Source organism: Myotis yumanensis, unplaced genomic scaffold, assembly GCF_028538775.1.
Source record: "Myotis yumanensis isolate MYYU_CA2020_CCGP unplaced genomic scaffold, mMyoYum1.0.hap1 SCAF_8, whole genome shotgun sequence".
Classification (NCBI taxonomy): domain Eukaryota; kingdom Metazoa; phylum Chordata; class Mammalia; order Chiroptera; family Vespertilionidae; genus Myotis; species Myotis yumanensis.
In genome coordinates, this window is record NW_027223759.1 from 53,252,323 (window position 1) to 53,279,017 (window position 26,695).

Consider the following 26,695-nt stretch of genomic DNA (forward strand, 5'->3'; position numbering starts at 1 on the left):
TGGATTAATAGAGAAGAAAGCAGTTTGTTTTCAATTCAGAATTTTCTTCCCTAAAAGTATTTGTCATAACAATTTTTAAAGCAACCACTTTTTCTGCCTTTTTGTTAGATACTGGGTATTAGAAAATATGATGTGCTATATACTCTCCACTAGCCATAACAGATTCACTTTCCACTCTTATCCACGCTCTATCTTTATGGATTGCATCATCAGGCCCCGTTGCTTCTACCTTCCAATTGAGTTCAGCCAAAGAGAGATAATGACATAAGACTAGAGTAGCAGAAATACATAGACAAATGTATTTTATAAGCATGACCTGAGAGCTAGTTTTAAAAGTGTTTATTATTGCCGAAACCGGTTTGGCTCGGTGGATAGAGCATCGGCTTGCGGACTGAAAGGTCCCAGGTTCGATTCCGGTCAAGGGCATGTACCTGGGTTGCGGGCACATCCCCAGTAGGAGATGTGCAGGAGGCAGCTGATCGATGTTTCTCTCCCATCGATGTTTCTGACTCTCTATCTCTCTCCCTTCCTCTCTGTAAAAAATCAATAAAATATATTAAAAAAAAAAAAAGTGTTTATTATTTACAAAGTCTCCAAACTTGTCATTTCTCATTAATGTTAAAATATTTCACAGAAAACTAAGGTATTCATTTAACTAATGTTAAAAGATGTATTTTCTACACATAACATTTTGCCACATTATATACATACTATGTTTTAATACAATGTATTGTTACTACCTATTTCATTAACTAAGATACAGAATTTTAACTTCTTGGTTTTCTCATTCATCCCATTACCTTTTATTTTCAATTATAAAATTAAGAAACTGATATTAATTCATAGATTTGATGTTAATATTTAACATATGAATCCATTATTTAATCTACAGAAGTTACCTTTTTGTCATTACCAAATAAATGCAGGATTTTTACTTCTTGGTTTTCTTGGCCATATACTCATTACCTTTTATTTTTAATTATGAAATTAAGAAAATTGAGCATTAACAGTTAGCTTCAATGTTAATATACTACGTGTGCATCCATATTTATTCTAGAGGCATTCCTTATTTTTACCATGTAAACAAAAGTATTATACCAATATAAAAGGTTATGCTTTAACCTCTAATTATATTAGACTGTATTACATAGGACATTAGATATGAAAGCATCAGTTCAGAGATTAGCTTATCATAGGAGCTCAAGAAAATACTAGCTGACCTAAAATCTAAGCATAAGTCAAGCACAACTTTGAATTTCACTTAGTATGTTATATTTTCAAAAAAATAAATGAACCCATCTATTTTTACTAGCATATTACTTTGAAATTAGGTATTTAAAATCTGGTATCTATCCTAAATATAGATTATAGCACCTCCAGTAATACAACTTAAATCTATCGTATATACTATAGTAATTCAATCACATAACATATATCTATCCTAAAGTAGCACAATAAACCACTCTGTCTTCTTTCCTACGTATTTTTAATAAAAGCAGTTGAGTTCCTTTCTAAAGTATCTAATTGGGGAGGTGGCAATTAGGTTTCATTTACTTATGCAAAGTAAGTGTGTTATTTCATTTTTACACATATAAGAAAAAATAGAACTGAGAATAAGGTTTGGAGAGCAAAACCCTCTGTCATAGGAATAGAACTAAGAAGGCATTATAAATCATCATGTAAAAACTTCAAGATTTTTTTAATCTCATTTACTTGGAAAACTCTACCCAGGCAAGCTTTAAAGACCAGCCAGGGTAAAGAGATCAACCAAAGGACTTATATGCATGCATATGAGCATAACCAATGGACACAGACGGAGGGGCGGGGGGGGTGAGAGCATGTGCTGGAGGAGGGGGGAAGTCGGAGAGAGGTCAATGGGTGGAAAAGGAGACTTATGTAATACTTTAAACAATAAAGAATTTAAATTTAAAAAAAGAAAAAGACCAGCCAGGGAATACACAGTTAGGTCAGTGAAGTTCATTGGTTGACATGAAATACTCCAGAATCAAGTTCAGCGTTGACAGGTTCAGGGGTGAAAGTCTTCCAATGCTAAGCTAATTCTGACTCAGAATTAACGTCATCACAACATACAGTATTGTACTTATTACTGTCACTGTGACCTAAAGAATATGTTCTCTCCTAGAAAGCTTCACATCTGATGGTTAAGGATTAAAAATGTTTTGAGAAATCAGGAACAGTTTTAATTAGCCAAAAGTATTTCAAAGGGTTGTGATACCTCACAATTGAGTTCCTGTCTTGTTTGCCCACCTGATCCTCTAGATATGTTTTGAATTCTGGACTTGATTCTTATCTTGTTCTTAAAAATCCTTCTAGAGTCTCAGTTCTGCCAATTTACCAAATTTTATACCCTGAAAATGGTGTTAACTGCTGCTACATTTCCTTACTTCTGCCTCATGCTGTCTTTAGCCTCTTCATGTTGCTTGCTCATAAGTGCCCTACAAGTCTCCATCTGTCTTATGCTAGGCCTTCTTCATTTATCCTGCTATGTCCTTTCTTCCTTAAGCATCTGCTACATCCCCATGAGCTTGTTTGATGTTCAAGTACAAGTTTTACAGATATGACCTACTCCTCTGCTGCTGATGCTCCCTTTTAGGAGGTCAACAACAGTCATGTTGGGTACATGCTGAGAGGTATGTGGAGCTGCATACTACCCGGATTGAAATTTTGTTTCACTTCATTTAGGAATCTTCTGTAATTTCTCTGTATCTTGAGTGACTTATTAAAAGATACAAAGTGCTTGAGTCTGCCAAGCATGTAGTAAATTCTCCATAAATAATATTTATATTATTATTTCTACTATGGGAGCTGCAAATTCAGTAAGGCATGATTCTTTCCCACAAAGCACTTATAGACCTCATGTTAAGTACAACGCACAATGATACACATAATTCTTAAAATTAAATACTTCATGGATAGGTAAAACAGTAGACTAAAAAAATTATATAAGAATTAGTAAAATGCGGGAAAGATCTGAAAAAGTTACACAGAATATAAAACAGAATGATAATATGAAAAATATGCTAATTTGTTAATATGTTAAAGTCTAACATATGCTAATTGGAAGATCTAATAGTTAAGAATAGAGAAAATGAGAAGGAGCACTGGTTGAAAATAATAGGTGAAAATGATAGACAACATGAATCCTTGGATTCAGTAATCACAATGAATCACAAACAGGAAAATTAAAAGACAATTCACACCTACACCTATCATGTGAAACTACAGAATGACACATTTTCAAAACAGCAAAGAATAAAAGGATCACCTACAAAGTAATGATAAATTAATCAAAATAGAAACTAGAAGAGAGTAAAATACTAACTTCAGTATACTAAAAAAAAATTGTTAATCTAGAAGTGAATACCCAGCTAAGCTAATATTCTCGAAAGACACTTAAGAAAAACAGAAACTGAGTCAATTTATTGCCACGAATCTTTTCTAACAAAATTTCTAAGTATATACTTCAGGAAGAAATAAAATTATTCCATAAAGGATGTCTGAGATGCTAGACAAAATCCTGAGCCAAGAAACTAAAAGACATAAACAAATATAATAAAAATAAGTTTAAAAATCAACTCCATGCTCTCTAAGATCCTTTCTAGTTAAACAATACTTGAATTTTTTATATTAAGCTATTTCCACATCAGTGTAATAATCACTTTTTATCTCTATCTAAATACCTATCTGTGCTTTAGCTTAAGATAATAACACTTGTAATCTTCTCATATATCAATACCCTTCTCCTTTCCTGCCATCCAAAACTCTGATGTTTTTACTGACATATTGTAAACTTGTAGAAGTCATTAGTATCAATTATAGAAAGGGAATACAGATATACATATACATTTTTAAATAAAATTAGCAATGTTTACCTATTGCATCATGAATAAAGACTTGTTCTTTACAACTTTGTCAGAATCTAAAAAATTAGAGTAGTACACAAGTATTTAGCCATCTCATCATAAATTGGGACAGTCCTGAGTTGGCCTACATACACAGTAGTCAATTGTACAAATTATTTAAACAAATAATACCCTAGTGTCTGCAGTTTAATGATTTATAGGTGATTTGGACTTGAATATTCATTAATTTGCAAACTGGAAATGGAAAGAAGATTCCTAATATAAGAAAGCCAACAAAGCAAGTCAGAGTGGAATTAATTAAATAATATTTGTAAGGTATTATGGCTTGAATAAATAAGAAAATTTCAAAATATTTTTAGATAACTAAAATGGTACTGAGGAATAAGATAAATAAAACATTATAAGATGAACTTCAATGATAAGAAAACCAGAGAAAAGAAGTAATTTTAAAAGTAAAGTTCAATGATATTTTTCCTTTAACCTCAGTGATTGTGGATAACTGATATGTTTTATCATATCATTAATAAAATGGTAGAAATCTTAGGCACACAGTTTATTAAAAATCTGACTTTTATTACATTTAATAGCCACTTTAAGCAAAATGATTTTCCTAATTATACAAATACCAAAAATATGGGAGAGGAAATGGGGAAAGGCTGTTTTATTTATTTTCCATTTTAGAGCTAATAAAGAATAAAAACAAAAAACTTATGCTCTTAAATTCCCTAATTATCTAAAACTTCAAGGAGCATAGAGAAAGAAAATAAAAATACCCTAAACATGAAAAAAATGAAATTAGATTTGAAATGGGAAATGAGAGAGCACTATGGGGAATCAAAAGAGATTACACTGAAGAAAGGCATCTACACTAATAAAAAAGAAAGATGAAAATTGACCGTACATTCACGATGCCCACCAGCCAATCAGGAGTGAGTATGCAAATTAACCCACAAAGATGGAGGGCTAATTTGCATACATAGGCGCTGAGTGGCTGGGGGCGGGGCAGGATGCTTGTGTCGTCACCATGGTGACAACGCAAGCATGCCGCACCACCCCAGCTGCTCCAGGCCTCTGGGCAACATGGAAAGGCAGAAAGGAGGCTCTGGCCTGAGCGAAGGCAGTGCCAGCAGCCAGGGGAAGGAAGGCCCATTCTTGCACAAATCATGCATCGGGCCTCTAGTTTGTAATAAAATAAAGCTGCTCGTTATTTTCATCAAAGTCACTGATGGCTTGATCAAACAAGTAAACTAAAACACAATTTTAATTCATAATAGCATGTATTAAATCACTAGAAATGTTTATACATACTTTGAATAATTATAAAAGCAGTGTTTATTAAAATACATTTAATTTTTAAAATTGAGCTATTAGCTGTTAAAGTGTGTATACTTTGGGGGGGACACCATGTATATGTATCATATCTTCTTTATCCGATCATCTATTGAAGGACACTGGTTATTTCCATGTCTTGGCCACTGTGAGTAATGCTATAATGAACGTAGGGGTGCATAAATCTTTGTGAATAAATGTTTTTGAGTTTTTTAGGTTGAAACCCTTAAGAGGAATTGCTTTTATAGGATAACTCTATTCTTAGTTTTTTGAGGAACTGCCATACTCTTTTCCATAGTGATTGTACCATCTTACATTTCCATCAGTAGTGAATGAGGGTTCCTTTTTCTCCATAACCTCTCCAACACTTGTTAATAATAGCCATTCTAGCAGGTGTGAAGTGGTGTCTCATTGTAGTTTTGATTTGCACTTCCCTAATAGCTAGTGAAGTTGAACATCTTTTCATATATCTGATGGCCATTTGCATGTCTTCTTGGGAGAGGTATCTGTTCAGGTCCTTAGTCCATTTTTTAATTGGATTGTTTGTTTGGTGTTGAGTTGTATGAGTTCTTTATATAGTTTGGATATTAACCCCTTGTCAGAGCTGTTTTTTGCTAATATCATCTCCCATTCAGTTGTTTGTCTTTTTGTTTTATTGTTGGTCTCTTTTGCTGTGCAGTAACTTTTTAGTTTTATATGGTTCCATTCATTTATTTTTGCCTTCCCTTGGGATCAAATTCATAAAATGTTCCCTAACACCAAGCTCCATAAGTTTATTACCTATACATTCTTCTATGTACTTTACTGTTTCAGATCTTATATTTAGTTAATTGACTCATTTTGAATTCATCACAAATGGTAATCTAACTTATTCTTTTGAGTGTGGCTTTCCAATGCTCCCATCATCATTTATTGACGAGGCATTATTTTCTCCATTGTGTGTTTTTGGCTCCCTTGTCAAAAAAGTATTTGCTCATATAGCTGTGCTTTTATTTCTGGGTTCTTAATTCTGTTCCATTGGTCTGTGTGTCTGTTTTTCTGCCAATGCCATGCTGTTTTGATTATCATAGCTCTGTAGTATAATTTGAAGTCAAGTAGTGTGATACCTTGCTTTCTTCTTTTATCTCAGGATTGCTTTGGCTCTTGGGGTTTTTTGTGGTTCCATAATTTTTTGTTATACTTCCTTTAAAAATGACATTGGGACTTTGATGTATTGAATCTATATATTGCTTTGGGTAATATAGCCATTTTAACTATTTTGTTTATTCCAATCCATGAACATGAATATCTTTCCATTTCATTGTGTGTTTTTTCCATCTCTTTTAATAATGCTGTAATTGCAGTAAAAATAACAAGTAATATTCGTTGTAAAGTTTACAATGTGACAAAGTACTAGAACTTTACATACATTTACTCATTAAAAATATTCAAAACAGATGAGTATTCTGAGACTTAAAGAGAATAAGATACTTTCCCAGGAATCTTCAGCTACTATGAAGTAGAGACTGAGTTTGAACCAAGGTTGATACTCTTAGCCAATATGCTATACTACAAAGATATTATATTAGTTAAGCATAAAATCTAAAATTCCTTAATATAACTTTAAAACACTTCAGAGTCTGGTTCAAGTCTATTTATACACTTCAACTAAGATGAAGTCCTAATGGTTACCTAAGTGACCTAGGCCATATTTTTCCATGAACATTTCATACTCATTCCCCATTTTATTATTCAACAAAAAATGTACTTATTAAGTAATTACCATGTGCCAGGCATTGTATTAATGCTGGCTATAAAGAAATAAAAAATACTGCATTTTCCATGAAACCATTCATAGTCCAAACAGGAAAATCAATGACTACAATACAGTATTCATTGTGCTTCAATTAAGGTAAATAGTGGAACCCAGAAGAACAAAAGGAAAAGAAACACCTAATTCACTCTGTAGGGAAGAAGGAATATTTCAAAATGAGGTGATGTTTAACTTATTTAATCTAAATAAACCTTGAGGCATAAGAAAGAGTTAGGCAAGCAAAAACCAGGAGAAATGAGAGGCTAAAAGCATTAAAAGCAGAGAGGACCACATTTTTAAAAGTTTGAGCCTGTCTCTTTCTAACTAGTGGAACTTAGACTAAGTTTAACTAAAGATGGTTGTTTAAATGTCACTTCCTCATTCCTCAAAAAAGTAAAAATATAACTACCATATGATCTAAAAATCCTGCTTCTGGGTATATATCCAAAAGAAATAAATTCACTATCTCAAAGAGATATCTGCCATGTCCATTGCCACATTATTCACAATATCCAAGATATAGAAACAACCAAAGTCTGTCAGTAGATAAATAGATAAAATTAACACAATGGAATATTATTCACCATGCATAAGAAAGAAATACTGCCTTTTGCAAAACAGAGATAAACATTGAAGGCATTTTGCTAAGTAAAATAAGTCAAAAAAAGAAACAAATATTGTATGTTCTTAACTCTGAGAATTATTGCGAAGATAATGGGGAATTTAAGCAGTGAAATGTCTGTTTCTGGTTTCAATTTCAGAAACCATACTCTGGCAGCTGAATGGGGAGAAGGTTGCTTTGGGAATAGGTGATAGGAAGAAAAAAAACACTAATTAAGAAATTAGTCCAAGAGAAAATGAATGTAAACTCACACTGAGGTCAAGACAATGAAGAAAGAAGGTGTAAATTTTAGACTCCTTAGGAGAAACAATCTACAAATTTGATGAGTAATTGGATTTAAGATTGGGATAAAGTGGTTGAAAATGATTATGAGGTCATCATGCCAGGAAAGATAAAGAACTTTTGAAGAGAAAATAATAAGTTTAATTTTGGCAAGTTTGAGATATTTATAAGATAAATGAGTAGAGATGTCTCTCACGATGCAATGTCTGAAACACTAAACAGAGGTTAAATGTACAATGGAGCAATAAATTCAGAATTCATCCCCATGGAAAGCAGCAGTTCTCCATCTGGCTGCCCATCAGATTCACTGGGAAAGCTTTTTATAAATATAGAAGCCTAGGTTTTATTTTCATAGACTTTTTGGTACTTCGAAGATAAGCTTTGAGCATCAATGTTTCTAAAAAGCTAAATGTGTGACTCTGATGCATAATTACAACTAAGAATCGCTGGTGGGTAATTTGACTCATGACTATAGATGGGATTCATGGTTTTCAAACATTATGTTGCACCAGTTAGGGAATGTTGGAGAAGAAATCATCAGAACAATTATGATAAGAATAACAACTCATAATTTATTAGGCACCTATGTCAGGAACTGTGCTAATGACTTTACATATATTATTTGAAGTGAAAGAAAAGCAGAAAGGAGTATAATCAAAGTCAAGTCACCTCTTCAATAATATCTTCCATGGCAGTTATGTTGATGTTTCTCATCTTAATTGGCATTTTGGATATACTAAATTACACATTGCTATCTAATTCAAGTGTCTGTAACTCTACGTGGTATAACACAATGGCTAAGAGCAAGAGCTCTAGAGCTATACTTCCAGGATTGAATCCCAAATCATCCTTTCCTTTGTTGGCAATTTTTATCTTAGGCAAGCTACTTAGTTTCTTTTTTAGTATATTATATGTAATCAAAGTATAATATGTACATATATACATATATATATGAAAGTACTAAACACATATATAATTGTAATCTTTACTTATAAAATAATGTAAATTACTTGAAAGGATAGATTTGTTTTCTACCTTTTGTAGCTTTTTCATAATTCCAAAAATTAGTATATTAGTATCTCCATTTTACAGATGACAACACTGAGAAATGAGAGATAAGGTAATATTTCTAAAATAAAAATTGCCAGTAAAATGGAAGATATGGAATCCAAATAAGTCCAGCTCTAAAACTCTAGCTCTTAACTACTGTGCTATATTGCCTCCCTCCAGACTATACAATAAACTCAAATTCTTATTAGATTTAATAAGATTTAAAAAAACTCATAGGAATAAATGGTATACATTTATATGCAGCACATTTTGCAATAGGCTTCATTGAAACTGGGCTCTGTTGCCTTTTAGAAAGATAAGCTTGATAAATACCCAACTATCTTTTTAACTTATTCTGATCAATATTCCCATAGTATCATTTTTAAAAGGTTTAAATGGGGAAAGGATCACTTCACTAAAGTCTTTTATCTGCTTTTTGAGGAAAAAATGTTTAAATGTTTAAAAGTTTGAAAGCAACTCAAAGCCCTATAATTTCCAAGGTTTTTTCCAAAAATGGGTCTATGATTTTAAAAATGAAAACTTATTGGCTCCCAACATATGTATGGCTCATTCCCAGGCAATGTGAAGTCACAAGGATTAATAAAGCAACCTCACTTGGCCAGGAGGCTCAGTTGGTTGGAGCATCATCCCATGTCATATACACCAGAGAGTTGCAGGTTCAATTCCCAGTCAGGGCACATACCGAGGCTGTGGGTTTGATCCCTCATCAGGGTGTGTACGGGAGGCAACCGATTGATGTTTCTCAATCTCTCTCTCTCCTTTCCTCTCTCTCTAAAATCAATAAAACATATCCTTGGGTGAGAATTTTTAAAAGTAAATATAAATAAAATAAATAAATAAAAGCAACCTCACAAGAACTTCTAGAAAATGGGGTTTCCTAATAATACAAACTTCTATGGGAAGATACAGAGTACTCTCAATTCTATGGGTCTGCTATTGCTCTAAATATAGAGCCAGAAGAGCAAGTGTATCTGATTTCATTTTTATTCACACAAGTTTTACTTGTGACATACTTTAAATGAGAGTCTTCAATTCCAATTTTTGTGCAATTCCTCAGTACAAATATCAACTTCCTGGGCCTGATAACAAAAGTCCCATCCCAGCTGTCACATCTAAAGGAAATCTGCTCTTGCGTGTTATCAGCTTTTTAACTAGCCTCAGGCAATACTGAAATGCTTCTGGTGTATGGAGTAGACTTAAAGGTCACATTAAAAGTATTAGCAATGATGGTTTACTTTATCACTTCTAAATGAACAAAGAGCAAAGCTAAAATATCTCTGTGGCTTCCATGGTTATAAATAGCAATTACTAAATTCAATTTTCCCTAAGATAAAGTCCTTATTATTCAAATATTCACCATAGTGACATTCGTATTCATTGTATTAAAATGATCCCTCTAGATTGTCCTTGGTCTAGGAAATGTCAAAAATAAAGCCAAAGCTAAATCAGATTACCTACCAATAAAACAGAGTTTACATCAGGGACAAGCAGGAGGTCTCTTAGGATCTGAAATCTAGGACTTGTGAGTGGTTGCGAATAGACTGAGAAATGCCCTCATGTGCAATTTCGATAGAGAATTTTATTAAAATCCTTCATTTTGCTTCTACCCCCTACCTTGTCTACTAACTACTAATAATCTACTCAGGAATTTAATTTTCATTTCCAAAGTCTCAGGAGGGTTAGAGCTCTGAAAATCACTGTAAAAATATAGGTATTGCTCTTTGGTTTTTAATTTTATTTCCTCCCAAGAATAAGGAGATCAGCACAGAAATGTTCTTACTTTAGAAATCATAATCTAACACTCAAGACTCTACACTGTCTGGTCCCAACAAACTTTCCCTGTGATAGTCTAAAGTACCCCACCAGGCTAAGCCAAAATGAACGATTTCATTCTGCTCAAGTATGTTATTTCTTTCTGCCTCCCTACATTTGTTATTGCTGCTTCCTCTGCCTGAAATGACCTTTCTCCTATCTTGGCCAGTTTTCAAGGTCTACCTCAGATGCTACCGTTTCCATAATTACCTAACAACCCCTCTAGCCTGCCTCTCCTCTCCTCTCCCCACTCAGCTGGGAAAAGCCTACCCATTGTACTCACACACAAAAAAAATATTTGTGCTTCTTTTGTCACTCTTTTGAATCTCTGTGGCACTTCCCACTTCCCACATTGTGTTATAGTTACTTGTATTTAGAGTGTATGACTCACGAGCTGTGACCTTCTGAAGGAAGTAAACCATCAGTCTTTATATTCTTGCCTAATACTATCACCAGAACATTGTAAGGTTTTGTATGATTGTCTTAACAAATTGCATTATGCTGAGGTTTGCTTGAAACCTGTGCAAAATGGGGAAAAGAGTTGTACATTGAGAAAATAGTTCAAGAAAAGACAACTAAAATGCAAAGCTGTCACAAAATGTAACACATAAGCATTTAGATTTCATTTAAATACCAAATTATTCACTTGTACTTAGAAGCATGACCATTTGTAAGCAAATAGATGGTTTTATATTAATCAAAATATTATACTTTTACAAATAGAAACTTGAAATGTTCTATTCATACACAATATTGTCTTTATAACATTTCATTTTGGTCTTTCATCTAGGATAAAAATATTAATTAAAAAATAGAATTACAAAACAAGTGCATTTAACTTTATAAACATGTATTCACTTGATCTTCACAATAAATCTTTGAGGTAGGTGCCATTGCTATCCTTATATTACAATGAGGAAACTGATACCTAGAAAGATTAAGTAACCTGCCAAAAAGATCATACAGCTGCTAAGTGGTATAGCTAAGATTTGAACACAGTGAAAGTGGCAGTCCAGATGCATAACCATCATACTATACAAATCAGAAGAATTTGCACATCAATTTTCTATTGCTTTACTACAAGAAAAGAGGCAGTTTGGAGGCATTATTGGGCAACATGGCCCAGTTTGGGGCTCTGAGGAAACAAGGGTTTTGCATATGCTCTGCCAGGATACTGGTATGAAAGAGAAGAGAGTAGTGCCTGGATGTCCAACAGCCAGCAGGCTCCAGCCCACTTCCATTACAGCTCCTCCCAATTCCCTTTCTCGGAGCTGGAGGTGAATCCTATCTATTCCACCCCATTTTATACAAAGGACTCCCATATGACCTAGGTAAATCAAACACTCCCATACTTTCTACTCTTTTTTGCTAAAGCTCAAACCCTATGAAGTCAAAACCCTCTTCCATAATGCATAATTACCTATGCCTGGCCTGAAATTAGACTGAATTAATCACATTCCTGTTTTGAGCTGATTCTTGGAGTTCTTGCTTCTGCCTCATGCAAATGAGCTACTAGTAGATCCACCTTCACTCTCAAAATAACAACTATGGCTTAAAAAAAACATACCAGGTTATTTTATTGATTCAGTTTATTAGTAAATGCCCTGTTGAAATAAATTATGTGTTATAAGGAAAATACAATTTTCAAAATTATAGAATGTTTAATTATATAGTTTGACCCAATCTTTTATTTCTCTAATACCAAGACATTTACATGAGAAAAAATAGTTATGAATAATTCATTCTAGAATTAATCAGTTCATAAAACTGATTGTAGCATACCACCTTTGAAAAATCAATTCAAAATGTGAGCATAGCTCATGTACATTTTCTCATGATTTTCAAAGCAGGAAATAACTTTTTCTTTTCTGTATTGCTTACAACACCAAATACAGTCTTGTGCAAATGATCAGCTTGCACATAATGTTTACTGAATTGAACAGTTACTCAAATAGTTGATTATAGGCTGCTCACTTTTAAAAACCTTTATGATGTATAATGAAAGGCATGTATAAAATGGTATGGACAGAGACAACCATTGTAAAAAGAAGATAGCCAATTGCTACTGGGCAGATTTACAATTCATTCCACAATTTAGAACGTCAAGATCATCTTGCTGGACAGGAAAAATGGTTGATAGCAAATTTAAATGTTTGTGACATTCTAACCAATCTTTACTTTTTTAATGTTACATATTTTGACATAACAATGGAGAGAATTTCTCCTATTTGTAAAAGAAATAAAAATTCTAATACAGTAATTTTTTCACCTTATAAAACTTTTGAAATGTCCTCATTTGAGTATCACTAAAGGACAGTAACCCCCAAAAAATCTTTATGGTTGGGTTCCTTTGAAAGGTCATAAATATAGTGAAAACAAGCAGAATTCTGTGAAACCAATACTTAGAGTAATCCCAAAGCAATGCCAAGAAACAGAATGTACTCATAGTGACTAGTACATGCAAATACTGAAAATAAATTCTAACAGATTAAACAGGTTTTGTAGCAACTAAAAGGTATATTCACATCATTCCAAAACTAATCAAGCTTAAAAATATGGCAATCTTCCCTACTAATAAGAATATAAGCTGGCTAAGTAGCCTGAATAACATATAAATTATAGCCAATATCAGTAGGTATAACTTTTCAATGTGGTTTTAATTAAAAAGGAGAATTGAATTAAATAACTGCTTCAGACTTCCACTTCAGTCTTTTGATAATATATTCATTTTTAATACTATATCACTTCACTCTAATGAAGCATTAAAGCCTAATCATGCTACCAAATCACAAACACAAAACTATCTGTTGAGAAGTGTTGCAACATTTTATCTCTTTTTGCTTATTCAATATGGAATATATGACCAAGTATCCTCCAAAATTCAAGCAGAAATATGTATCATATTTCCTTCATAATCTGAATGTCAAACACAGGCACAGTATCTAATTAACAAGCATGTAATTCTAAGAATATGCTACATCAAACCGAAGTTAAATGTATTATAACTAGGTAGGTAAAGATAGTTTAAAATAAGAGAGTTTCAGGATAAAACAGACATAAATCCAAATTATTTGCTGTAATGATTCTCTACTCTTTGTAGTTAATACGTCAATGTAGTCAAGTCTTTTCATTTTGAAAATGAAAGTAAGCAAATGCAGAACATCTCTGGGTCAAAAACCTTAAACAAGCTTAAATGTCACAAGCTTTCTTTAAAAAAATACACTTATAATCTGCTTTCATCTATAAGCAATGCCTTAGTGGATGAAAGGACCAAGAGCATCATTATTTCAATAGAGCTGAGAAATTATTAAAACCAATGCCTTTTAAAACAGGTCAGATACTGAGACATAAATTTCAGGAAATTAACTTATAGCTCAAATGCTAGTAAACATGTCTCTTCTCATCACACATATATTGCTGTGTGGTTGCACACTACAATGGTAGCAACATCTATTTCTATGCTTAAGAAATTCCAGATAAAAACATTTTAATATGTCACTATATAAGCAGCTAGCTATGAAGTATCCTTATCAGTTTGAACAGTGTGTGCTATTTTTATCATTCCCAATAAAAGATGCAGTATTGGGGCTTAATCTGGAAAAATCTGTAAAGCCCCAAACCTTGTTTTTAATCTCATACAAGATATATTTCCCTTAATCCCCACTTCCCCCCAAAAAAGCTAAAATAAACACAAGCTCACACACACACACACACACACACACACACACACACACACACACATTTCTAAAACTCAGATTGTTTAGCTGGTGTGTATTACTCTAAATATTACACGTTCAAATATCACAAGGAAAATCTAATAAGAAACAATTACATAGATTAATATATTCCAAATGACTAAGAGCTAGAAAAAGCAATAACTCTGTAATCTAATAGTCTTATCATAATTCATGAGGTCATACCTGATGACTTAGAGATTGAAAAGACTCACAGGTTCCAGACTGCATGACCTTTCTATTCCCAGAAACCCCTAAAGATTGCATTTTCTGTCTTACAAAAAATAATCACAGCCATTTCTCTGTCTCAGCATCTTCAGGGCTAGTGAAGAAAAACTCGAACAGCAGATCTGTCCATCTTTTTAAGCTATCATGAAGATATCAGATCTCATATATTGTTTATCGTCTCCCCTTTGCAGTTACAAACACTCTGTATTAAGGGAGGATGACACAGTCGTGTTTGCTATTTGCTGAAGCTGTTAACGCTCTCTGAAAATAGTAAGCTTGCAGCTTAGAGCAATTCTGCATCATCAAACACAGAATGATCCACATCCTCCAGTTTCCCACTTCTGCTACTATAAAGATGTAACTTGCCAAGAAGAGTTTTACTTTTTTGTCAGTTCTTTAAAAGTAAGCAATATTCTATCTAATTAAGTGTCAATGTGTGTTGCAAATACCATGTTCAAATGGCAATTCTTAATTATTAGGCAGTGTTCTCCATGCATGACTAAGCTTTAGTATAATGACTAAACAAGAAAAACTGTACTCTCTCTCTCTCTTCTAAACATTACTCATCCAACCCATTAAAATTAGAAGTCCCTAAACCTGAAAAACTTTCATTCTGGCAACCTTTGATAATTGTGTATAATAGTCAATAGATAAATAAGTAAAAGTATTTCACTTTTCTCAGGAACTTCATTTTTATTTCATATTCTTCAGACTTTATGCTTCAAAGCAAAATGCCCTTTATATATTTATTTAATATATTCTAGAAAAGACAATGTATTAGTATTAAATTCCAAAAGTGCATAGTAAATCTAGGAATGAAACCTATATAAGTTATTGACATTCTTATTGTGCTTTCCCATTGTGTCTCATTTGTGTTCATCAATGTTCTCATAATGCTTTCACTTACCACAACACAGTAAAATCAGGAAATTTTAAGACTGATAAAGAGTTCTGATAAGAGACAGCCAATATCCTTTAAAATTACATGTAAAAATACTTTCTCTTTACCATATGACAAAAGATTGTGTTTCATAAATAAGACAAAAAAATAAAATAAAATTATAAGAATACTGAATACATCATGTTACCCTTAAGCAGCTTTCACAGATGGATAATCTGAATTAATGAACACTTTATTTGTCTACCTATGAACACTATATACCTGTGAAATAAACTAAATGAAATTTAATGATTGCTAAAGTGTTATACGAAAAATGTTTTAGATCAATGTAGACTAGTAACAAGTCAGTATAATTTCCCTTCTCCCATTCACAACATTTGATGAGCATAATATGTATTATCATGAAGACTAATCAAAATGAGTCTTAAAGTTGGGGTTTCTTTAAGGGACTGGGGACATGGAGGGAAAGAGGAGATGTTGGTCAAAAAGTGCAAAGCCTCAGTTATAAGATGAATAATTTCTGGGTATCTAATGTACAGCATAGTGATTTTAGTTGATAATGTTGTATTAAATATTTAGAAACTGAACTATGGTGCTAATAATTTAGCAATATATAAGTACCAAAAATATGTGTATCAAATCAATGCGTTGTAAATATTAAATTTACATAATATGTCAATTGAATCTCAATAAATCTGGGGGTAAAGTTATTATGCCCTAAAAATATACAATTTTCATTTGAACAAAATAAAGAAATTCGGCTTCTTTAATAGCCTGATGCACATTATCCCCTTAAAGAAATTAAAGCCTCTAACTGCACAGGTTCAGAAAAAGGGTTCAGCATTTTACCTAAATGCACAATGATACACTTAAATAAAAAACCATATGCAGGAAAATATGTCTTATCCTTGCAGTATTTATTCTCTTATTTGTAATAAAAAGAGGTACTCATTCTTGAAGATCTGTCTTCTCAATAAGGCTCTCCCAAGCTACACCATTTCCCTTTCTATATTCATGTACAAAATATTAAAAATCTTCTATGTGTCAGATACTACATAGGTGCTGGAGACTCTGTGACAACATGAAATATGCCATTACAAAAGCAAATAATTAAACAAGTATGTTTTGTTGTGACAGAAGAATCAAGTGGCGATATGAGAGCAATAAAAGGGCATCTAACCCTAATCTAGAGATCAGAAAGGATCTCCCAAAGAAGTACCATTAAAACGGAGAAGATCCTGAGCAAGTCACATTCAAGAATGATAAACACAGCATGGTTACACCGTAAAGTGTTAGTAGGACAGAGGGCAGAGATGGGGCTAGGAAGGGAGGCCAAAGTACAATTACACGAAGCCTCAGAAAGCATTTAAAGAGTTTGAGGTTTATCCTAAGGGGAATGAGAGGTCGTCAACATAATCAGTTTTTGCAGTTTTAGGTTATCCTGGCCACAGTGGAGAGTCATTTGAGTACAACAAAACTGGAGGCAGAGTGTCAAGTTATGGAATTTTGAGCAGGGGATAGTGACAGTAGAAATGACAAGAAGTGGATAGATTCCAGATATACTTTTTAGTTAAAAAGGATAGGCTCTGGGGATTGAATGTGAGAAATTAGGGGGAGAAAATACTAACTAAGACTAATACTAACCTCCCATATTATTACAGATTTCATTTTGAAAATCAATATACTTTCATCACATGCTCTTCTTATCCTTTTCATGTGTGTATGTTTAGTTTTTATAAAATAGTCAAAAAATTGTGAGAAGACATATTCCTTCTGTGTCCTCTCGTAATGTGCATAACTTCAAACAAATTATAAATGAATAAATAAATGGGAAGTAAACAAATAATTTTAATTTCTCTTTCATATATTTTTTCATAACTGAACATAAACTTTGTTTACATCAGTCTCTGGACATTATTAATTAGTGCATATAATCTAAATTTCTTCAGTGTTTTCTTGCCAACATATTTAATTGATCTTTGCAATAAAAACATGAACCCCATAGTATAATGAAGCTTTTAATCCCTCTGCCATCCAGTTAATGAAATCAATTTAAACAGAAAATTTTTTTATTTATAATCCATTATTTGACCCACATAACAGTAATTTAGCATTGGCTAACCAATGAAAAATAACAGATATTTATTTTCAGTCCCACACTATGCTATTCATAGCAGTGTTATCAAGGTGTTCTCATAATAGTAAAGCACAATACCTCTACATTTTCCCTAATAAGTCTAACAAAGGTTTGATAAAAGGGATGAAGAGCAGCCAACACATAGCAAAATAATCTTTTGGTCTAAATGAGGAAGGACCAAAAGGGTGAAAAGCATAAGTCAAAAGTAACATTATCCTTTTAATGATTGGCTGCGTTATCAGAACATGCCAAATGATATAGGATCAACATCTTGAGAACAGCAATAGTTTTTTGTTTGTTTGTTTAATTTAAATTCTTTATTGTTGCAAGTATTACATATGCCTCCTTTTTTCCCCATTGACCTCTCCCAGCTCATTCCCACCCCCCAGCACATGCCCTCACCCCCCTACGGTCTGTGTCCATTTGTTATGCTTATATGCACGCCATCTCTTACCCTCCCCTGCCTTCCCTCTGAGGTTTGACAGTCTGCTCCATGCTTCAATGTCTCCGGATATATTTTTGTTCATCAGTTTATGTTGTTCATTATATTCCACAAATGAGTGAGACCATATAATATTTATCTTTCTCCAACTGGCTTATTTCACTTAGCATAATGCTCTCCAGGTCCTTCATACTGCTGCAAATGGTAAGAGTTCTTTCTTTTTTACAGCAGTGTAGTATTCCATTGTGTAGATGTATCACAGTTTTTAACAGCAATAGTTTTATAGTAATTACCACATATTTAGCTCTTGCTTTTTACCTCAGGGACTATGATCCAATGCCCTCATTTTACAGATGGGATAAACGGAAGTAAAATTTCTCTGACATAATAAATTAATGCTCCAAATACATGCTGCTAATGTGTCCTCTAAAAGGAATCAAACTATTTAATCTGTATTTGTAAGTGAACAGTAGTGCCCCTCTCCCTTATCCTTCCCTCATCAATACTGGTTATGACTGTCTACCATTTAAACTTAACAAATTGACAATTGAAAACATATATCTCAATTTTATATGAATTTCTCATTTCTATTACTTTTGAAGCCATTTGTAATTCTTTTGAGAATTGCTTGTTCACTTTATTCTTCCACAAGGATATTGACAATGTGCTCTGTAAGCTTCTCTCAAATTCCAGTCGAAGGGATTTGAGTTTAAGATTGTTTATAGCAGTGGTTTATATACTAAAAATATTAATCCTTGAATGATCACCTATGCTATAAATCTTTTTCCAAGTTCATCATTTGGTTTTTAATTTTATTTACTTTATTTGTAATCATTCCCCTTTAACCTTGAGCATCCCAAATTCAAATTAATTTTCTCTCCTCCACCTTTCCTTTCTCCACCTTCCTGTTGAGGGCTAACTCCTCTGCCCACAGGACCTTGTAGTATTTGATATTAATAGTGTTTCATTGTCCATTCTCACCATCACACTATGACCTCTTTGAAGAGAGGAACTATGCCTTTCTTCATTTCAAATCTTTATAGTATATAATCTCCAGTAGATGTTTAAGAAATATTCACTAGATGAACAAAATGAGAGAATAGGCCTTTCCTCTGGTACAATTTCTGAGAAGGAAAATAGTGTTAATAATAACACTGTTACTTAAAAAAAAAAAATACAATATTTAGTGACTTCATCACATCCTCTCCAGGCCTAACTGCAGCATCTCTGACCCTGAATCATTTTGATGTACAGTGCCTCTCTTTGTAAAAATGTACTAAGTCCTTTAAATTAGTTTTCCTAATCAAAGGTGAAATTAGCACTAAATAAAATATTATTTTCTCATTTTAACCTTCCTGATTATATCTTTAAAACTTATTAACTGGTAAATTTATTGATAAATTTTGTATAAATGCAATTGGATTTAAGTCAAATAACCTTGAATGATAATCAGAATTTTAAAAAAAAGAAAGGAGGAAATTAATTTTTGTGTAATAGTTAAATGCACAGCTAGGTAAAAGTGCTTGAGCTCAAATACTAACTTAACCATTTACTAGACTTATAATTTTGGACAAATTATTTAATCTTTCTAAATCTCAATTTCTTCATCTATAAAATGGGATTGGTAATGGTACATACCTCACAGAATGATTATGATGATTATATGAAATGATAGGTCATGCATTTCACACAGGGTCTAGAACACTGTAATACTCAACAAATGGTAGCTACTATTAGTTTTTAACTGGCCTACCCAATGTTGCCTAGAAGAATCATTAACCATAATTGAATAAATAAATCCCTGCAGGTAATCACCTTGAATCTAGCAAAATTGGGTTGCCAAGGTGATAAGCAGCTCAACTGCAAGTCAATGCCTGCAATTAGGCTGTCTGCCCTTATGCTTCTCTATGGGGTCTATATGTGAACCTGTTACTTATCTTCTCTTCCTATAGCATCTTAACATGCATAGCATGTGATTCCATAACTGGCCTCTTTTTGGACCTCAGAATTAGCAATTCTGGAAGATGACTGTCCAATTCTGACTACACTCTCCTCAATCACTGAATGATTATGCAACAAACCAATATCTTAAGTTATGTCATCACAAGCATTTGGCCTGTATTTGTGAAAATCCACCATCCTTGACGCAAATACAGAAACACATACAGAAGCTTCATTATATTTTTAATCTCTTATGAGCCAAGTACTTTCATTTAATCCCTGCAACAAATTTTGAGAAGGATATTATTTCTATATTTTACAGTAGAGGAGACCAAGGCTCAGGTAGATCATGTACAGTGTTTAAGGCCACACGGTGGCACAATTCTTTCCTTTTTCTTTTATAAGAACTGTATCTATAGGCAAACATCATCCCCTTCTTTCAAGTCCTGTTCAAGCCCATCTCCAACCATCAGAAAAATATGACTCCGCTTTCTATCTACAAGTAGGAATGTGTCTTTCACTGTTCTCTTCAGGGTACTTTTCCAGAAAATTTCCTGAATGAGCAGAACTAGAAAAGTGAATACAGATAACTCAAACAGACTTCAAGGAGGGAAAAAAAATGCAGAATTTTTTTCTCATGCAGAAAAGTAATTGTCACAATTACCAAAAGGTGGAAACAATTCGAATGTGTATATATATATATATGTAGGTGAAGGAATAAACAAACCATGATATATACATACAATGGAATATTATTAAGCCTTATAAAGAGCTGGAATTCTGATACATGCTTCAACATGGGTGAACCTTGAAAGCATTATGCTAAGTCAAATATGCCAAACACTAAAAGAAAAATACTTATATAGCAAACCTATAGTAGTCAGAACAGAAAGTATAATTTTGATAACGAGCAATTGGGGGAGGGGATAGGGGGAGCTAATGTTTAATGGGTACAGAATTTCAGAATGGGATGATGGAGAAGTTCTAAAGATGTACAGTGGTGATAGCTGCACAACAATGGGAATGGCACTTAATGCCACTAAATTGAACACTGAAAACAGCCAAAATGGTAATTTTATCTTATGTATATTATACCACAATGAAAAAAATGAATGTGATTTCTACCTCTGATTGTAACTCTAGAGCCAATTGTCTTTTCTGGTCTTACTAGTCTTATTTTCCCTACATATTATTTAAAAAATTATAAAATTATAACACTTTACAAAAATGTTTCAGCTACTTGTCAAGCATTACTCCTCTTTCAGTCTAATTACCATAATCCAGATTCACTAGGGCTATTACTCTTTAAAGTGCCTAAAATATAAAATTTGGTTAAATTAGATATTTTAAAAATTGAAAAATCTCTAAAAACATTTCAACCTACCAGCATAGAAAGACAGAACAAAGAATGATATTTGCAGCTTCAAGGAATGCAAATAATAGCCTATAGGCTTTTCCCTACCTTAATGTTCTTTGACTTTTCTGCTACAATGAATACTGTCATCCACTATACTTTCCTTTGAAACTCTCCCTTGGCTGGTTCTCTGACAGCTCCCACTCTGTGAATTGCTCTTCTCTTTTTATACAAAAGCTGACTGAATTCCTCCTAAGTACCTCACACTGTGCTTATGGCTAGGAATTTAATGGTAAACCAAATACAGTCCTTGCCTCAATGTTCTAATTGAGCCCTACAGATGAGCCCAAGCCAGAGAGCAGTATCATGAACAAATGATAGTTTTTTTTAAGCCATTAATTCTGGGGTGGTTTGTTATGTAGAATTGTATAAACAAAACAGAATTTCACTGAACCTGTATTCTGAATATTTCCACATATCATCATCTTAAAAACTAAAAACTTAATTCATTTGTCTTCCCATTCAAGCTTCATCTAATCAACTTCTTTTTCTCTGTAGTCCTACCATTCTTACAAGTATAGAGCTCTGAAAACATCATCTTTACTCACTCACTTTATGTTACATTAGTACTAAAGAATATTAATGAATTTTAGAAAAAAATGGCTCATAGATAAGTAAATTTATAAAACATTGGATTAAATGAAACTATAAAACTGTCTTTACTATTAGATTTTTTTAGAGACTTTGCTACTGAGCTTGTTAAATTCAAGAAAGGCATATGAAATGAATATTTCCAAAATATGTTTGACAAAGAATTCTATTTTCCACAAACTATCTGGTAGGACTAGTTTTTTTTATAAAATACACTTTGGGAAAATGAACAAAGTAAGGACAAAGTGATATGTTAAGATCAAGAAAAAAGAAACAGTCTAGTTGTTCCTGAAAGTCTTTCCTTTCCTCTAAAGATAAAAGCAAAAACATATTTTTCTATATGTATAACATACTTTAATAAAAAGTAGAAAAATAGAAACATCAGCTCAAGGTAGAGATTTGGATAGGTATGATAATGTTAAGAACCAATGGCATGAAATTGTAGTGGTTCATGTCAGCATAATTCCATGATTCCTATTTTTCCTTAATTAGGTCTGAACTCTGGGAACAGAAACAGAAAAATTGAAAAGAGGAAGAAAGAACCACAGTGATCACATCAAAAGACGGGAAAGCTTAGTTTATTAGTAAAGAGACTTTTATAATAGCTATAAATGTCCTACAGACCAAACCAGCAGTCATATGTAGTGAGAAGGTGTGTAATGGAGTAAACAACCTCCTGAATATAGGAGTCCTGGTAAAAACAAGGAGTTTGTTCAGTGAGTATAGGATACAAGGAGTAAAGTTACTAACTTTTTTGTCTAAGAAAGGGTTAAGCATGTTTTGGAACATAGAAATGTAGGATTAGAAAATACATTATGATATAATTTAATGTAACACATACTGGACTAAAATTCAAACGATTTAGACTTACCTAGCTATACTACAATAGATCTCAATATTTCTGACCTCAGATTCTCTTCTCCAATATGACTATGAACTGTATGGTCCTTCCTATTTTTATAATTCTGTAGGCCTCTGATTCTAGGTGGATTCATGCCACATAATGATTAAGTCTTAAACAGTACATGGCTGATGTGAAGTGCTGACAGTGAGGAATTATATGACTCATGTGCCTGGATGTTAGCAGCCAACTGCAGGGAAAGAAAGATTGTGAGTCCATTATGTTCTCTATGGATAGTGACAAATAGATTTTGGTGGATAGTAGATAATAATAAGAATTATTAAGTAAGTGGCATAGACTTCACAAGATGAAGGAGAGAGAAGGCTGCAACTTCATATTCTTTAAGTAAAATTGGGTAGACCTATACCCTAGCTTCTTACTGAACTGAGGAAAGTTTTTTTAATAATATCCTATCTATTCCTAAGTTATATCAATGTGTCATTTAAAATATTACTTGTATCTATCTCTTCCTCTATATCTGCACAGCCATTACTATTGTCTAAATTCTCATCATCTCACCTAAGTTACCTTGAAAGCCTTCTATTTGGTCTCACTAGCTTTCATCTGTCCTCTAAAATCCACTCTGCAGATTGCTATTGAAATAATATTACCTAGAACTTGCTTTCATCACATTATTGTCCTCTTTAAAAACCTATAATAACCACCTCTTGCTATCCATATCAAGCCTAACCTTCTATCAGACTCTCCAGGTCCTCCATAATCTGATCTCATCCCACCTTTTCTATCTCTATTCCTATATTTTTCAACATAAACAATCCCTCTAGTCAGATACTTTCAACACAGCCCCCCCACACACACTCCACTTATTTCTCCTATTCTTATACACATAATGTTAATTCCCACCACCATGCTTTTGCTGTAAGTTTCACTTCTTCAAAATATTTCATCCCATCCTGTTCATCTATAAAAATCCTATACGATAAGTGGCTAGAATTCCAGCTAATTTATGTATTTACTGATCATCTATTAAGTATGAATGACATCAGCCTTGACCTCAACAAGGTCATAGTCTAGTAGAGAAAATGAATAAATGAGTCTACAATAACAATACTCTGTAAGCAATATGCATGAAGTTCTGAATACATGGAGCACAGAGAAGTAGCATTTAAACCAGACACAGATGGTGTATCAGAAATGGATTCCTAAAAGCAGTGAACCTTCAGCCAAGCAGTGAACCTACAGCCAAGTCTTTAAGGAAGAGAAACACAAAGGGAAATACCATATGCAAAGGCATGGAATATCTTAGTGGGTTCAGGAAGAAGAAAGTAATCCAGGTATATGGAAAATTGTATGTATATCTGAGAGAAATGACAAGATATAATGCTAGGTGGGGCAAGACTATAATCAAGTCTAAGGTAATATGCTAAAGAGTTTATTTTACCCTAAATCCCATAGGGGGAAATTGAAGAACTGTAACTAGGAGAGTGACGTCAAGTGATGAGACCTAGATTTTAAAGGAAGACCATTCTAATAGGAGCATAGAAAAAAAGAAATGAAAAATGAAGGTGGAGAGACCCTTTACAAGGCAACTTTAATATACTACACAGGAACAAACAAACCAAAAGTGTTGACCTGCAATTGCAGAATATGCGAAGCTATTCCAAATATTTAGAATGTAAAATTGGCCTGAACACATGGTTCAGTGGTTGAGCATCCACCTATGAGCTAGGAGGTCATGGTTAGATTCTCAGTCAGGGCATATGCCTGGGTTGCAGGTTTGATACCCAGTGTGGGCATGCAGAAGGTGGCTAATCAACGATTCTCTCTCATTGTTGATGTTTCTATCTCTTTCTCCCTCTCCTTTCCTCTCTGAAATCAATAAAAATATATTTTTTAAAATAGAAAGCAAAATTGATTGCACTTAGTCATTGGTTCAACATGGGAAACGAAGAAGAAGAGAGCTTCTAAAGGTAACCAAAGGAACACCATTATCAATTCCCTCTTTCTATATTACTCAAATTCTATCACATAAAATTTAGTACTCACATGCTATCATGTAATTTGAATTTCTCATTTTATGTGTGTTATTTTTACTGACCTACACAGACTGTACAATCATTGAGGGTAAGGATACTTTTTGTATCCTTCCCAGGACTAAGCACACAGTTAAGAACTTAGCAAGTATCCTATATAATAAAAGCCTAATATGCTAAGTGTCTGGTTGTCTGGTCATCCATACAACCAATCAAAGAGTAATATGCTAATGATATGCTAAGGCCGCTCAACTGCTCGCTCTGATGTGCACTGACCACCAGGGGAAGACACTCTGACTGGTAGGTTAGCTTGCTGCTGGGGTCTGGCTGATCAGGATTGAATGAGATGGGCCGGATGTGCCCTGGAGCCCTCCCACGGCCCCTCCCTGGTTGGCCAACCTCCTGCATCCCTCCCCAACCCCGATCATGCACCAATGGGGTCCCAAGCCTGGTCTGCACCCTCTCACAATCCGGGCTGAGAGACCCCCCGACCCCTAGTGCATGAATCTTATGCACCAGGCCTCTAGTTAATAAATATGTACTGAATAGATGATTTTATGCCCCATCATGCAAGACATGACATACTTTAGACTATAAACTTGAACTAAAATCTTTGAACACAATAAGCTCAAAATAAATATTTGTTGAACTGAAAACAAACTAAAAATAGACAAGTTTTAAATTCCTACTGATGCATGAAATATCTATCTCACTCAACACTCACAAGAATGACTAAAATTTAAGACTGACAGTACAAAGAATTAGCAAGTACATGGAGCAACTATAACTCTCATATATTACTAGTGGGAATGTAAATTGATGAAACCACTTTGAAAAACTTGTGGGCAATAGGTACTAAAGCAAAATGTATGTATATCCTATGATCTAATAATTTCATTCTTAAGTTATATACAAGGACATGGGTGAATCTCACATACATAATGATAAGCAAAAGAAGAATACTAAATCATACTGCATGATTTCAACATATATAAAGCTAAAGAACAAGTAAAACTAATCTATGGTGATAGACATTGGAATAATGGTTACCTCTGAGTAAGAAAGAACAATGAGAAGGTGCATGAGAAAGGCTTCACAGGTATTAGAAAAGCTGTGCATCTTCTTCAGAATGATAGTTACACAGGCATACGAATATATGAACATTCACTCATTGTACACCTAAGATTCATACACTTTATTGTATGTGTAATTAATTTTTAAATACCTGTATAATCCTTCATTTTAGCATTAATAAAAAGGTTTTCTACATTAATTTTACGTCATGTCTCAGAGAAACTAATGAGCAGCTGGCTTCATGTATACAGTACTCCCCCATATATAAATTGTAAAAATAAGCAAGTTTTTAAATAAATAAAGTCCTTTCTCCATACCTTAGGACACACCCAGAAGTAACAAGAGCTTGAATACACTGTTCTGTTTCCATTTTGTACTCAGTCACTCCCCCAGATTCATTATCTAAGCCAATCACCAGATCAGGACACATTTGGGTCTTCAAAAGAATTCACTTGGGCCTAAAGGAAGCCAGGTTATAAGGAAAAATGAACATCTAAAGTGAATATTTTCAAATGCACGATGAAAAAGAAAAAAAGTGGGATGGTT

The 26,695-nt window shown here is 33.4% G+C and overlaps 1 protein-coding gene across 7 annotated transcripts in view; it reads right to left on the minus strand.

The window, feature by feature from the left end:
- SLC4A10 (solute carrier family 4 member 10) overlaps nucleotides 1–26,695 on the minus strand; it is a 228,564-nt gene that overhangs the window by 157,916 nt on the left and 43,953 nt on the right. For 3 of the 7 annotated variants that reach the window (XM_070422871.1, XM_070422865.1, XM_070422864.1), the window contains exon 1: nucleotides 14,713–15,001. The exons of 2 other annotated variants lie outside the window; for them this stretch is intronic. In XM_070422871.1, coding sequence (XP_070278972.1) covers nucleotides 14,713–14,793 — 81 coding nt within the window. In that variant the 5' untranslated portion in view covers nucleotides 14,794–15,001. Of the gene's footprint in view, nucleotides 1–14,712; nucleotides 15,002–26,695 lie in introns of those variants that run through there. 2 more of the 7 variants (XM_070422870.1, XM_070422868.1) reach the window with 1 other exon arrangement.